Source organism: Microtus oregoni, unplaced genomic scaffold (genome assembly GCF_018167655.1).
Source record: "Microtus oregoni isolate MIOR12 unplaced genomic scaffold, Mior012 000040F_ref0000088, whole genome shotgun sequence".
Taxonomy (NCBI): domain Eukaryota; kingdom Metazoa; phylum Chordata; class Mammalia; order Rodentia; family Cricetidae; genus Microtus; species Microtus oregoni.
The window spans coordinates 19,663,713-19,677,044 of record NW_024543207.1 but is presented as its reverse complement, the minus strand read 5'-3'; the positions used below and the strand labels follow the sequence as shown (position 1 = coordinate 19,677,044).

Here is a 13,332-nt window from a genome sequence, read left to right as displayed (position 1 = left end):
CTGGAGAGGTTGTGGAGAAAGGGGTACACTCACCCATTGCTGGTGGGAATGCAAACTTGTGCAACCACTCTGGAAAGCAGTGTTTCGGTTTCTCAGGAAATTCGGGATCAACCTACCCCTGGATCCAGCAATACCACTCTTGGGAATATACCCAAGAGAGGCCCTATCATACAACAAAAGTATATGCTCAACTATGTTCATGGCAGCATTGTTTGTAATAGCCAGAACCTGGAAACAACCTAGATGCCCTTCAACGGAAGAATGGATGAAGAATGTATGGAATATATACATATTAGAGTATTACTCAGCAGTAAAAAACAAGGACTTCTTGAATTTTGCATACAAATGGATGGAAATAGAAAACACTATCCTGAGTGAGGTAAGCCAGACCCAAAAAGAGGAACATGGGATGTACTCACTCATATTTGGTTTCTAGCCATAAATAAAGGACATTGAGCCTATAATTCATGTTCCTAGAGAAGCTAAATAAGGTGAATCCAAAGACAAACACATAGGCATCCTCAGGAATATTAACCTTCATCAGGCGATGAAAGGAGACAGAGACAGAGACCCACACGGGAGCACCGGACAGAAATCTCAAGGTCCAAATCAGGAGCAGAAGGAGACGGAGCACGAGCAAGGAACTCAGGACCACGAGGGGTGCACCCACACACTAAGACAATGGGGATGTTCTATTGGGATCTCACCAAGGCCAGCTGGCCTAGGTCTGAAAAAGCATGGGATAAATCCAGACTAGCTGAATATAGCGGACAATGAGGAATACTGAGAACTCAAGAACAATTGCAGTGGGTTTTTGATCCTACTGCACGTACTGGCTTTGTGGGAGCCTAGGCAGTTTGAATGCTCACCTTAGGAGACCTGGATAGAGGTGGACAGTCCTTGGGCTTCCCACAGGTCAGGGAACCCTGATTGCTCTTCGAGCAGATGAGGGGGGGGGGGACTTGATCGGGGGAGGGGGAGGGAAACGGGAAGCGGTTGTGGGGACGAGGCAGAAATTCTTAATAAATAAATAAATTAAAATAAAAAAAAAAAAATAAAAAAAAAAAAAAAAAAAAAAAAAAAAAACAAATAAATGGAAATCTTATTAGTTAAATTAAAAAAAAAAAAAAAAAAAAAAAAAAAAAAAAAAAAAAAAAAAAAAAAAGAACCATGCTGCTTTAACAAAGAGGTGGTGGTACATTCTCTTCGAGACCCATGACCTCACTAGCCCCAGGTAGTGTTGCCTAGGTGACTAGTACCACAGTGACGTGTGCTTAGGTCCAGCCAGGCAGTTGTTGGTTACCACCTACGTGTGAGTGGCATCCTCTGCACTGTTACTGATATCTTGTCATGTGGGACACTGTTGTGGTATCACAGCTGGGTGCCTTGCTGGTCTTTGCGATGTCACAGCCTGGTAAGACCGTTTCCTCCCTTAGCATCTGGCATGGGACTTTCTGGCACCACGGGATCTAGATTTAAGAGAGGAGTCTTTTAAGTTAGATCCAGCTCAAATTACCTAAGTTCTGTATCCTAAGTATGTAGTGTCTTCAGTTACAGGGTCTCACCTTCAACATCAGAGAATCAGGCATTGGCAACTACCATATTTTATATTGTTTCAAGATCACTAGGACTATCCTGACCAATCATTCTGAAGTGGATTTCTAGTGGCTGGTGCCAAGAGTTTTGTTAGTCTACAATTTTTATAAAGGGCATTGTGAGCCTTGGTGACACAACTTTCTTTAAGCTACACACACACACAGACATATACGTATGTATTGTGTATAATTTTAGGTCGATGTAAAATAGTATGATTACGTGAGGCTTTGACAAATAGCCTCTGTGTTCTTTGTATCGTCTCTCTCCTCCCTCCTTCTCCTGTATTGACCTCCATTGAGTCCCTGTCCCCATTCTTCCATTTCCTGCTTCATCTTACATGTATCCTACTATTTCTATAATATTGATCGAAACCATTTGTATGGATCAACAATGGCCAGATGTCAGTAGTTGATTTGATGTGTTTTACTCATGCAGCAGTAACAGGCAATTGAAATGTTGTCATTTTCCTCTTTCAGGAGTAGCATTGCTTTCCCTCAGTACCAAGCTATTGGTTCAAATACTAGAGATAACTGTGTTGCCTGCACTTTTTGCCCACAAACCAGGCTCTGTTTATTTAATGCAGACAGCAAACCAGATAAGGCATCTATCTTCCCTCTTCTTAATAAGATATTCTGAATCACTGTGCTCTTTAATATTAAGGCCATACTACAATACTATAGGTTCCAGAACACAAAATCACAAAGTAGCTGTGTGTGTGTATGTGTGTATTGAGCCATTCTCTTACAAAATGGATATTGGTGGCATCCCTAGTCCTCATGGGAAGAGACTGGATTTCTTCCTGAGCAATTGCCTCACCCCTGCTGAAAGCTGAGTGACATCCAACGTGCTCTAAAGGAACAAGATGGTTTCCCCCAGCCCAGGTATTTTGCAGTAAAATCCAGGAGCTAACCAGAAATTACAAGGTGCAAAGTCCCGGATCTTCTTCATCTGGACCTTTCTGCCCTGAGACTCTCTTCAAAATGCAAGCTAGGAGCTGGGAAAAGAACCCTTTTTTTCATAAGTCGGGGGTCATGACTTTAGAGATGAGTAATCAGACCAGATGTTCATGTCAGTTTTCAGCCTTCTACAGTGACTGATCCATACCTCTCCCCTTTACACCAATTCATCAGGCGATGCTGGGTTTGGAAAGGTAGACAAAGAAAGGCCAACTGTGTCTTTAGTAGATGTCACTTGCATGTAGAGATGCCAATGTTGGTATATTTTACAAGACGCCTTCCCCTTGGAGTTGCAAGAAAAATGAATTGAGTCCAATTATGCAGGACACATGTCAATGATTTTAAATTTATGTTTAAAATATTTAGTGGTGTCGTGGAGGACAGTGTGTGAACTACGGTGATGAAGGCCCCAAGCCTACCCATGGCCATTGGTCAGATTGGTCCTCTTGGTCCCCCTGCTCCCGGACCTGTGGGGGAGGAGTATCTCACAGAGACCGTCTCTGTACCAATCCCAGGTATGTACACCACCTGCTTCCTTCTGAATGAGCCTTCCTGCAGCGCCCAATCTTGTTAGTAGCAGCATTATCGCTTACCCAATACTGTAGAAAATGCTAAGAAGGGAATTCCACTCCATTTCTGAAATGATTCTCTTGCTTTCATGTGGTTTATGATGCTTACCACTTCCTGACTCTCAGCAAAATATAACCGAGCCAGCAGGGCCAGGGCAGAACTGGGTTTTAACTATATGACTTGAAACTAAGATGCTATCTAACTGGCTACTTTATTTAAAGAAAAAAAGAAATGGAGTATGAACAGAAAACTCCAGTAAGAACAACTCTTTCATAAAAAGCTTTGCTTTTCTGTCAAATATTGTCACTTTTACAACAAAGTAGCCTAATTTCAGGGACTAGACCCAGAGAGATAGTAACCTACTTAGGGAAGCAAAAGGCTCTCTGGTTTGTTTCAGAAATAAGTCATGCTACTTTGTTGCTCTTATCTGTAAAGCATGAGGCTCCAAAGTCACTCTTCTTTCCACTGTCCTCTTGAGTGTGCCCATCCATATTTCCCAGAAATCAGCAGGCTCGTGGCTGTCCAGTGATTCTCTGACTTGGTCCACAGGCCTAACGTCCTGGCCCTGTCCTAAGGGATCTGGCAGAAGGAAGAAGATGATGTTGACTTTCTGCCTCAGTATCTTACTCTAACTGGGCATCCTGGAAAGCCATCCTCTTTCTCAGCAGCAAACCTACTCCCCTATAGGGTGTGAAGGTGACTCACTTTCCTGCCTCCTCCAGAGGATGCTGGAGGACAAGGAGCAAGTGCACACAAGCCTGGATCTTGAACTCTGCTTTGTCCTCCAGCATCAGGACCATAACACTCAGGATGGACTCAGGATGCTTCCCTTCACGGCCTGCTCTACGACGTTGGGATTAGCAGCTACATCACTCCAGTAAACATAAGTGCTTATCTCTGGCCGCAATATGTTTTCCAGGCCGTCTCATGGAGGGAAGTTTTGCCAGGGCTCTGCACGCACACTGAAGCTCTGCAACAGTCAGAAATGCCCTCCGGACAGTGTAGATTTCCGTGCTGCACAGTGCGCCGAGTACAACAGCAAACATTTCCGAGGGTGGCTCTACAAATGGAAGCCTTACACCAGAGTGGAAGGTAAGTTTCCAGTCCCACTCTGTAGGGGGCCCATGTCTTGTTACCATTTTAATACATCATGTGACCAGTACTGCCGTGTTCAGACGGGCAGACACTGTAGGTCTGGAAGGCCATCATAACAGGGTTCCTTCGGGTGACTGGTTTGATTTGACCCACCCCACTGCCATTACATCTTACCTACACTTGGTCGGTAGACAGAAGCCCACAAGCCAAATATGTTGAATGAGTAGCTATTAAAAATTAATGACTGTAGTTGATGCTGATGTGACTATAAACACATCACCCACATTCTTAGATATTAAAAACTGAAAGAAAATTCTAGTATGCTTCATAGAAAATGGATAATTTTTCAAGTATACTACAGCAATGAAATCCTGTTCTGTAACCATACAGTGAGAAATTTATTCATGGAGTGAATGAGATTTACACTTGTCAGTGGGAGAAAAGTGAGCAAGATGTTATGATATAATGTAGCTAACATTATAAAAATGTTGGTAGTTCAAGAGGCATGTCTCAAGTATATTTAAAGATTATCTAGTTATCTCATTCCTTGAGACTGGGAATTCTGTCCAGGCCAGTGGCACGCGTTCCGGAGCAGACATAAGCAGAGGTGTCCCTCTGGCTCTATGCCCATCATTTCTGTGCATCTGCTCCTGGTAGGGGGTTAGAAATGATAAGCCCTGTGTAGGGAGCTGTGAGCAGTCTCATGCAAAGCAGATTTCATTTGTATCTTATGCATAAACTGTAAAACTAAGACTAAGACACATGATCAACAGAGCCCTGAACCAGAAGGAAAACAGTCCATGGGGTTTGAGAGAAACTGGACTAACCTGTGACATCAGGGTGAAATGTATGTGCTACCCTTGACTTTGCTAGTCTGTGGCAAATGATCATATTAAGTACATGCAAGTTTTAGTTTTAAAATCCTTGGGTAATTCTCCCATCTTGAAAAAATAGCACAAGAATCTATGAGTGAGTCTTAGACGGGAGGAAATCCCCGAGAGTGTGAGGCTCCCCAGAGGCAGCTGTCCTGATTTCATCCAGAGAAAAGAGGTCCCCACAGAAGCTTCAATTAGCCATATGAACTGCAAAGCCTGGAAGCCTGGGGGAGTTCAGATCCCTGGGGTCATACCAGTTTTCCTATAGAACACATCACACCCTGGAGTTCTCCTTTAACACTTCTATCAGTCAAAAGACAAAGTTTAATGTTTTTTATATAATGTTATAATGTTTCTTATGTGCAAGAATTTTGCACAGTGTTACAAAACACAACTCATCAGTTTACATTGCTGTAACATAGTCTTTATATAGTAGATCATGACCATTGTAGCCCAGCCAGCAAATGTATAAAGGAGCTGTCGGGCAAGCGACACTAGAGAAAAAGTACCAGCGTAGCATCAATAAATAATATTAAAAAATTTAAAGGGTTTTACCAAAGATAAATATTAAACTTTCTTTGCAAGGCCTAGAATGGTGGCACACACCTTTAACCCTTCACACGGGAGGTAGAAGCAGATAAAGCTATGTGAGCTCAAGGCTAGCCTGGTGTACTAACACATTCCAAGCCAGACAGGGTTACATGGTGAGGCTCTGTCTTTTAAAAAAAAGTCTTTAAAATGTGTTATTGTATGGGACTTATTTTATGGGGGAGACAACCAAAGAAAAATCTGTCTAAAACTCAGAGCAAAAATAACTGAGCTGAAGTGTCTTTCTATTTGTGTTTGTGTGTGTATTTCTTTTTAAGATCAGGACTTATGCAAACTCTACTGTATCGCAGAAGGATTTGATTTCTTCTTTTCTTTGTCAAATAAAGTGAAAGATGGGACTCCATGCTCGGAGGATAGCCGTAATGTTTGTATAGATGGGATATGTGAGGTAATAACGATTGCTTATTCATTCAACAAATGTCTCCAGACAGTCTGCTTTGTGCCAGGCATCCTGTAAGGGCTAGAAAGACCAGACAAAAGAGAGGAGCCCTTTCCCTCCAAGTCCCAGCCCAGGGGGAGAAAAGCCAGAAGAGCTCATGCTGATGGCACTGCTTTGTGATGGAGGTGTGTACAGAGCATGAGCAGATGGGACAGCTGATGTCAGATGTGGGTGTGGAGCACTCGTGGGGACCTAGGAGGAGGGAGCACCCACACCTGAGCTCTATCTGGAAGGGTGCACTGGAGCCAAAGGGTACTGAGAGCAGACCATGGGAGTGTCAGGAAGCCAAGGGGGTGCTCAGAAGGCAGTTGGGATCTTGGGGTTCTGAGGGGATGAGGGCATGAACAAGAACTCACCAAGGGTGACCATGTAGATTAGAAATTGGGCTGGGGACAGCAGATCTGCAAGGGGTTTCTGGGCAGAGTCGTGAGAAATCAGTGAGGAGCCACTTAGCTACCATAGTGATCTCTACATGAGGACTGTCCAGACCTCAGCTGCAGCAGGGCAAGAGGATTCAAACAACTCTAAAACCCAAAGTCTAGACCACTAACTCAAAAATCCATGAGAAATTTGGGAGACCTAAATTCATTTGGTGGCATAATCTTCTCTCTCACGCATGACTGTTGGTGGATTTTCTTCCTCCCACTTCTTGTAGAGATTTGCAGTAGACATATCAATGTATAATCTATAGAGTATGGCAGCGTCAAGCCCCATGGAGACCCATGCACATGACAGCCTTGATACAGCTGACCTTTTAAATTTACACACCACAGCATTACAAAACATGTCTGGCCCTGAGGATTTCCAGCATGGGGCTATGACTGTGATGGCTTTGTTTCTGAATAGATGCTATTCCTAGACACACCTTGGTAGGAAATATGAAACCAGCAAGCATTATAGAAAACACGATAAGCACCTTAACTTATGCAACCTTGCACAGATATTGCTCGTACGCATCACTTATGGCGAGAATGTCTGGGTGGTGTCAATCACTCCCAGCCACGTGCTCACTTCAGCAGAGCCTTGTGTGAACATACCGGCAGTCAGTCATCTTACCAAGTCAGCATTGCTCTGAGATTCACTGCAGCTCCATCTAGAGCTTTAACTGAGGGTTCAAGTACTACAACTGGAGATGAACTCTATAGAAGACAGATAGCACATCCATCCCAAGAAAAGAGGCCAGGAGACCAGGACAAGCCAAGCTGCACATGCATTGGGTATCCATCACCGATTTGTTAACTATTCCATGTTGGAAACGTGTTCAGCTAGAGTGGGAGGAATATCTTATTGTGAGGTTGGTGATGTTGTTGCTTGTATTGTCCTTTCTTCCATGAATGGTCTGTGACCTTGTGGGACCTTCAGAGAGTTGGCTGTGACAATATCCTTGGGTCAGATGCTGCTGAGGACTCCTGTGGGGTCTGCAAGGGGAATAACTCAGACTGCACAACGCACAGGGGACTCTACAGTAAACACCACCATACCAACCGTGAGTAATGACGAGCCATGTACATCTGAGAAAGGGGTTCAGTCAGAGATTTTGCTGGGAGGGGCTAAGGGAGAGAAAATGGTGAGAGCTTAGAGTGCTGAGGTCTCCACTGTGAGGTTTCCTTTGCTTCTGGAGCAGCGGTTCTTGCCCTATGGGTTGCAGCCTCTTTGAGGTTAGAATGGCCCTTTCACAGGGATCATCTCAGACCATCAGAAACACAGATATTTACATTACAGTTCATAACAGTAGCAAAATTATAGCTATGATGTGGCAATAGAAACAACTTTATGGCTGGGGATCTGTGTGAAATGGTCACAGTATTAGGAAGGCTGAGAACCACTGTTCTGGGGCTTCTGATTTTTTCTAGAAGTGGATACTAGGCTTTTTGAGCTAAAATGATCCTTGGGAAAGCGGCAGATTACAAGACCTCTCCTCCAACTGTTGAAAAAGGACAAGCAGAGCTAGCAGCAGATCCACCAGCTCTAAACATGGACTCTCATAATCAATTATGGGAAGCCAGGCTAAACCAAATGCTACATTCCTCTCTCCAGAGTACTACCACGTAGTTACGATTCCGCCTGAAGCTCGGAGCATTCGTATCTATGAGACGAACATATCTACCTCCTACATCTCTGTGCGCAATTCTCTCAAGAAATACTACCTGAATGGACATTGGAGTGTGGACTGGCCTGGACGATACAAGTTTTCAGGTACCGCCTTCAACTACAGACGGTCCTACAAGGAGCCTGAGAGCTTAACCTCCACGGGACCAACCAACGAAACACTGATTGTGGAGGTAGAGACCAGATTTTGGTTCTGGGGCTGGATTTGGTGGCCTGGCACTTTTGTCAGCTTATCGCTGTGGTCTGCATTGGATGTAGAATTGTAGCATTGTAGCGATCAGAAATAGGAGCAATCCATCCAGCAGGCTCAAGGGGGCAGTAGACTTATGGCTATTGTCTTCCCTTGCTTAGTGTTTGAATGTGTATATGTACCTACCTGTGTTACCATCTCTAGGTCTTTATCTGTAGATTTTGTGGGTGATTTATTTTAATTAGTATTTTAGTTAGCACACACACTTAAAGGTTTTATTATAGTATTTCTGGACCTGTGTCATTTGTTCGTATATTGACTGGATGGTCTGAGTTTAGGTGATTGGTCTCCACAGCTCTGTATACATACTAGATATTACTCAGTGATCTGGTGTACATGAGCAATGGCTTTCTGTAACTTTGTCTCCTAGTGCGGAGAGAGTTTCTTCTGCTGTGCTGTTCTTTTATTGGTTGATCTTTTCATTCAGTGTAATCTGATTATAGTTACCCTTCCTCAACTCCTCCCAGATCCTCCCACTTCCCACCCACACAATTCCATACCCTCTCTTTCTCATTAGAAAACAGACATATAATAATAATGATAACACTAATAATTTTTTTTAATTTGTCCTATTCTGGTTTTGTTTATTTTATCTGCTATGCTGTTTGTTTTAACATTATGCAGTTCCATTCATCAGCTTTTGGTATTTCTTTGTTTCCCTTTTTTCTTTTTTTAATTTTACATTTTTAAATTGATTTTATTGCGCTATACGTTTTCTCTGCTCCCCTCCTTTGCTTTCCCCTCCCCTTCAACCCTCTCCCATGGTCCCTATGATCCTAATTTACTCAGGAGATCTTGTCTTTTTCTACATCCCATGTAGATTAGATCCATGTATATCTCTCTTAAGATCCTCATTGTTGTCTAGGTGGAAGATGAAATCTCTGAGTTGTTTTGATTTGCATTTCTCTGATGGCTAAGGGTTGAGCATTTCCTTAAGTGTCTTTCAGCCATTTTAGATTCCTCTGTTGAGAGTTCTCTGTTTAGGTCTGTACCCCATTTTTAATTGGATTATTTGCTCTTTTGATGACCAATTTCTTGAGTTCTTTGTACATTTTGGAGATCAGAATTCTGAGCTTATTTTTTTTAATTTGCTTATCTGGTCTTGATTTAATTTTGGTAAGTGATATTTATCGAGAAAGTGTCCATTTTCTTTATGTTTTCCAATTAGGTAGAGTACAGGTTTTCGAAATGTGACCTAATGATTCTCTGGATTTCCTCCCTGTCTGTTGATATGACTTCCTTTTCATTTCTGATTTTGTTAATTTGGATATTTTTTTCTCTGCCTCTTGGTTAGTTTGGAGAAAGGTTTGTCTGTTTTATTGATTTTTCTCAAAGAACCAACTCTTTATCTCATTGATTCTTTGTATTGTTTTCTTTGTTTCTATTTTGTTGGTTTCAGCTCTCAATTTGATTATTTCCTGCCATCTAATTCTCTGTGTTTGCTTTCTTTTGTTCTAAAGTTTTCAAATGTTCTGCCAATTCACTAGTGCAAGATTTTTCCAGTTTCTTTTTGTAGGCGTTTAGTGCTATGGACTTTCCTCTTAACACTGCTTTCATTGTGTCCCATAAATTTGGGTATGTTGTGTGGTCATTTTAATTGAATTTTAGGAAGTCTTTAATTTCTTCCCTTTATTTCTTCCTTGACCCATTGATGATTCAAGTGAGCATTGTTTAATTTCCATGTGTTTGTGGGCTTTCTGTCATTACTGTTGCTGTTGAATTCTAATTGAAGCCATGGTGATCTTATAAGATACATGGGGTTATTCCAACTTTTTTGTATCTGTTGAGGTTTATTTTGTTACCGAGTATGTGGTCAGTTTTTGAGAAGGCTCCATGAGGTGCTGAGAAGAAGGTATATTCTTTTATGTTTAGATGAAATATTCTATAGATGTCTATTAAGTCCATTTGAATTCTAACATCTTCCCTTATTTCTCTGTCAATTTTTTGCCTGACTGACCTGTCCAGTGGTTAGAATGGAGTGTTGAAGTCTTGCACTATTAGTGTGTGGAGTTTAATGTATGATTTAAACGTTAGAAGTGTTTCTTTTAATATGAGGGTGCCCTTGTATTTGGGGCATAGATGTTCAGTATTGAGATTTCCTCTTGGTGGATTTTTCCTGTGCCTAATATGAAATGTCCTTCTTTATCTCTTTTGATTAACTTTAGTTTGAAGTCTATTTTGTTAGATATTAGGATAGCTATACCAACTAGTTTCTTAGGTCCACTGGATTGGAAAAAACTTTCCCAACCCTTTACTCTGTCTTTGAGTTTGAGATGTGTTTCTTGGATGCTTGCAAAAGGATGGATTCTGATTCCGTATCCAAACAAAAAAACTGTTGGCCTGTTTCTTTTTATAGGTGAGTTGAGTCCATTTATAGTAAGGGATATTAATGATCAGTGATTGTTATCTATCTCCTATTAATTTAGTTTTTGTTGTTGGAGATGTTATTTTGTGTGTTTTTTCCTTCTTTGGATTTGCTGCTGTGAGATCATCTATTTTCTGTGTTTTTGTTGATATAGCCAGCTTCCTTGGGTTTTCCTTCTAGTACTTTGTGTAGCGCTGGGTTTGTGGATAGGTATTTGTTAAATATGGTTTTGTCATGAAATATTTTCTTTTGTCCTTATATGGTGATTGAAATTTTTGCTGGCTATAGTAGTCTGGACTGGCATCCAAGGTCTCTTTCTGTCCGCATAACACTTGACCAGGACCTTATGACTTTCATTGTTTCCATTGATAAGTCAGTGTAATTCTGATAGGCCTGCCTTTATATGTTACTTAGTCTTTTTTCTTTCAGATCTTAATAGTCTTTGTTTATTCTATATGTTTAGTGTTTTGATTTTTATGTGATGAGGGAACTTTTTTTTTATCCAGTCTATTTGGTGTTCTGTAGGTTTCTTATATGTTCATAGGCTTATCTTTCTTTAGGTTGGGAAAGTTTTCTACTACAATTTTGTTAAATGTATTTTCTGTCCTTTTGAGTTAGCCTTCTCCTTCTATACCTATTATTCTTAGGTTTGGTCTTTTCATGGTGTCCCATATTTCCTGGATATTTTGTGTTAAGTTTTTGTTAGAGTTAATGCTCTCTTTGAGTCTATTTCCTCTATTATATCTTCAGCACTTGAGGTCTCTATTTCCTGCCTACTCCCTTGGAAGACCCACACTCACACCTGAAGCCACAGAGGTCTCTGGTTCTGGCCCACTCCCCCAGCAGTTGCTCCCTTGTCCCTTCTCCTGTGGAATTCACTGTCTCAGGCCTGCTCCAGCCTAGGTTGCTGGATTAGTCCTGTTTCTGTAAATGTCCCTGGTCTGGGCCCACTCCCACAGAGGTCCCTGGCTTGGGCTTGGTCCCACAAAGTCTACTCCCTCGGAGGTCCCAGACTTGAACCCAGACCCACAGAACTCCTGGCTGCTTTTGGTATTCCTTGAACTTTGGAGGCCTTTATGAAGTTTTTACCTACAATGATATTGTGAGTGTATTCTCTCTGTTTTTTTCCAGCAATTTCTGAGAGCCTCGCCTTATAGCTAAAGTCATTGATCCATTATATGGGTTTTTAAATAAGATGAGACCTGTGGGTCCAGTTTAATTTTTCTAACATAAACGTGCAGTTTTCCTAGCATCACTGAAGATGCTGCATTTTCTCCAATGTATATGTTGGGAAAGTTGTTGACAGTCAAGATGCTATTTCTGAAAGAGTATGTTTCATTATCTATTTCATTTCATGGTCTCAATATCCATTTTGGACCAGTAACAAGCTGTGTTGCTACTATGACTCTGTAGTATAAGCTTAAATTAGATATTTTGATGTCTCCATCTCACTCTTTTTGAGGAGGTTGTGTTGGCCATCCAGGATGCTACATGCTGCCTGGTGAGTTCCAGAATTACTTCTCATATCCCTGGGAGAGCGACACTGGAATTTTAACAAGGATTGTATTTTATCTGTTAATTTCTCTTGATGGTGTGGCCTTTCTCACAGTATTAATTCTGCCAAACCATCAGGTCTTTATTTATATTAATGTAGTTTATTTTTCAATTTCTTCATAAAATGTTTTGAAGTTTTCTGTACTGAAGTCCATCAGCCACTCAGTTAACTTTATTCCTAGGAATTCTTTTTGAGGTTTATGATTGCAGTTGTTTTCTTGGCATGCTCACTATTTGGGGTAAAGCAACTGTTTTGTGTATATTTTCTAGTAATTCCCGTTGGCTGCTGAGCGTGGTTTATTCTGTCTCTTGGATGATGTGTTTCGTAGATGTCTGTTAAGTTCCTATGAACTATGGCAGGGCACAAGTTTAAGCTTCCTTTGTTGTTTTCATTGTTGTTGTTGTCTGTATGTTCTATTAGTCAGTATGCGTTCACACTCGGGGAAAGTGTGGCATTGAGCTTGTCCACTGCTGCTGCAGCTGGACCAGTCAGGGCCTCTGTGTCTATTTCTGTTTCTTTCATGGATTAGGATTTATCAGTGTTTGAAGCTCATGTATATATGATTGTTATACCATATTGATAGATTATTTTCTGTATTGATATGTAGTGACTTTCTTATCTCTCCTAACTCGGGCTTAGGGTCAGCTCATCAGAGAGGATAGCTGTCCCTGCTCTTTTCCTGTTTCACTTCCACAGCTTCACTTTCAGTATGGATGCATCTTGGCCAGTTTCTTACAAACCATCCGTGCTTACTTCTTAGTTCAACAAACGGCTCCACTTCTTCATCCTGAGATCTAGAGGCTTTCTGTTGGGAAGGATTTGCGTCCTGTAATTCACATCTTCAACCCGAGACCTAGAGGCTTTCTGTTGAGAGGGATTTGAGTCTTGTAATTTTGTTGGTTCTTTTCCTAGT

The 13,332-nt window shown here is 41.5% G+C and overlaps 1 protein-coding gene across 1 annotated transcript in view; it reads left to right on the top strand.

The window, feature by feature from the left end:
• Adamts16 (ADAM metallopeptidase with thrombospondin type 1 motif 16) overlaps nt 1-13,332 on the top strand; it is a 100,527-nt gene that overhangs the window by 60,196 nt on the left and 26,999 nt on the right. Inside the window, exons 12-16 of the mRNA XM_041632225.1 lie at nt 2,919-3,067; nt 4,042-4,214; nt 5,959-6,089; nt 7,503-7,626; nt 8,178-8,422. Of these exons, the coding sequence (XP_041488159.1) occupies nt 2,919-3,067; nt 4,042-4,214; nt 5,959-6,089; nt 7,503-7,626; nt 8,178-8,422 (822 nt within the window). The remainder of the gene's footprint in view (nt 1-2,918; nt 3,068-4,041; nt 4,215-5,958; nt 6,090-7,502; nt 7,627-8,177; nt 8,423-13,332) is intronic.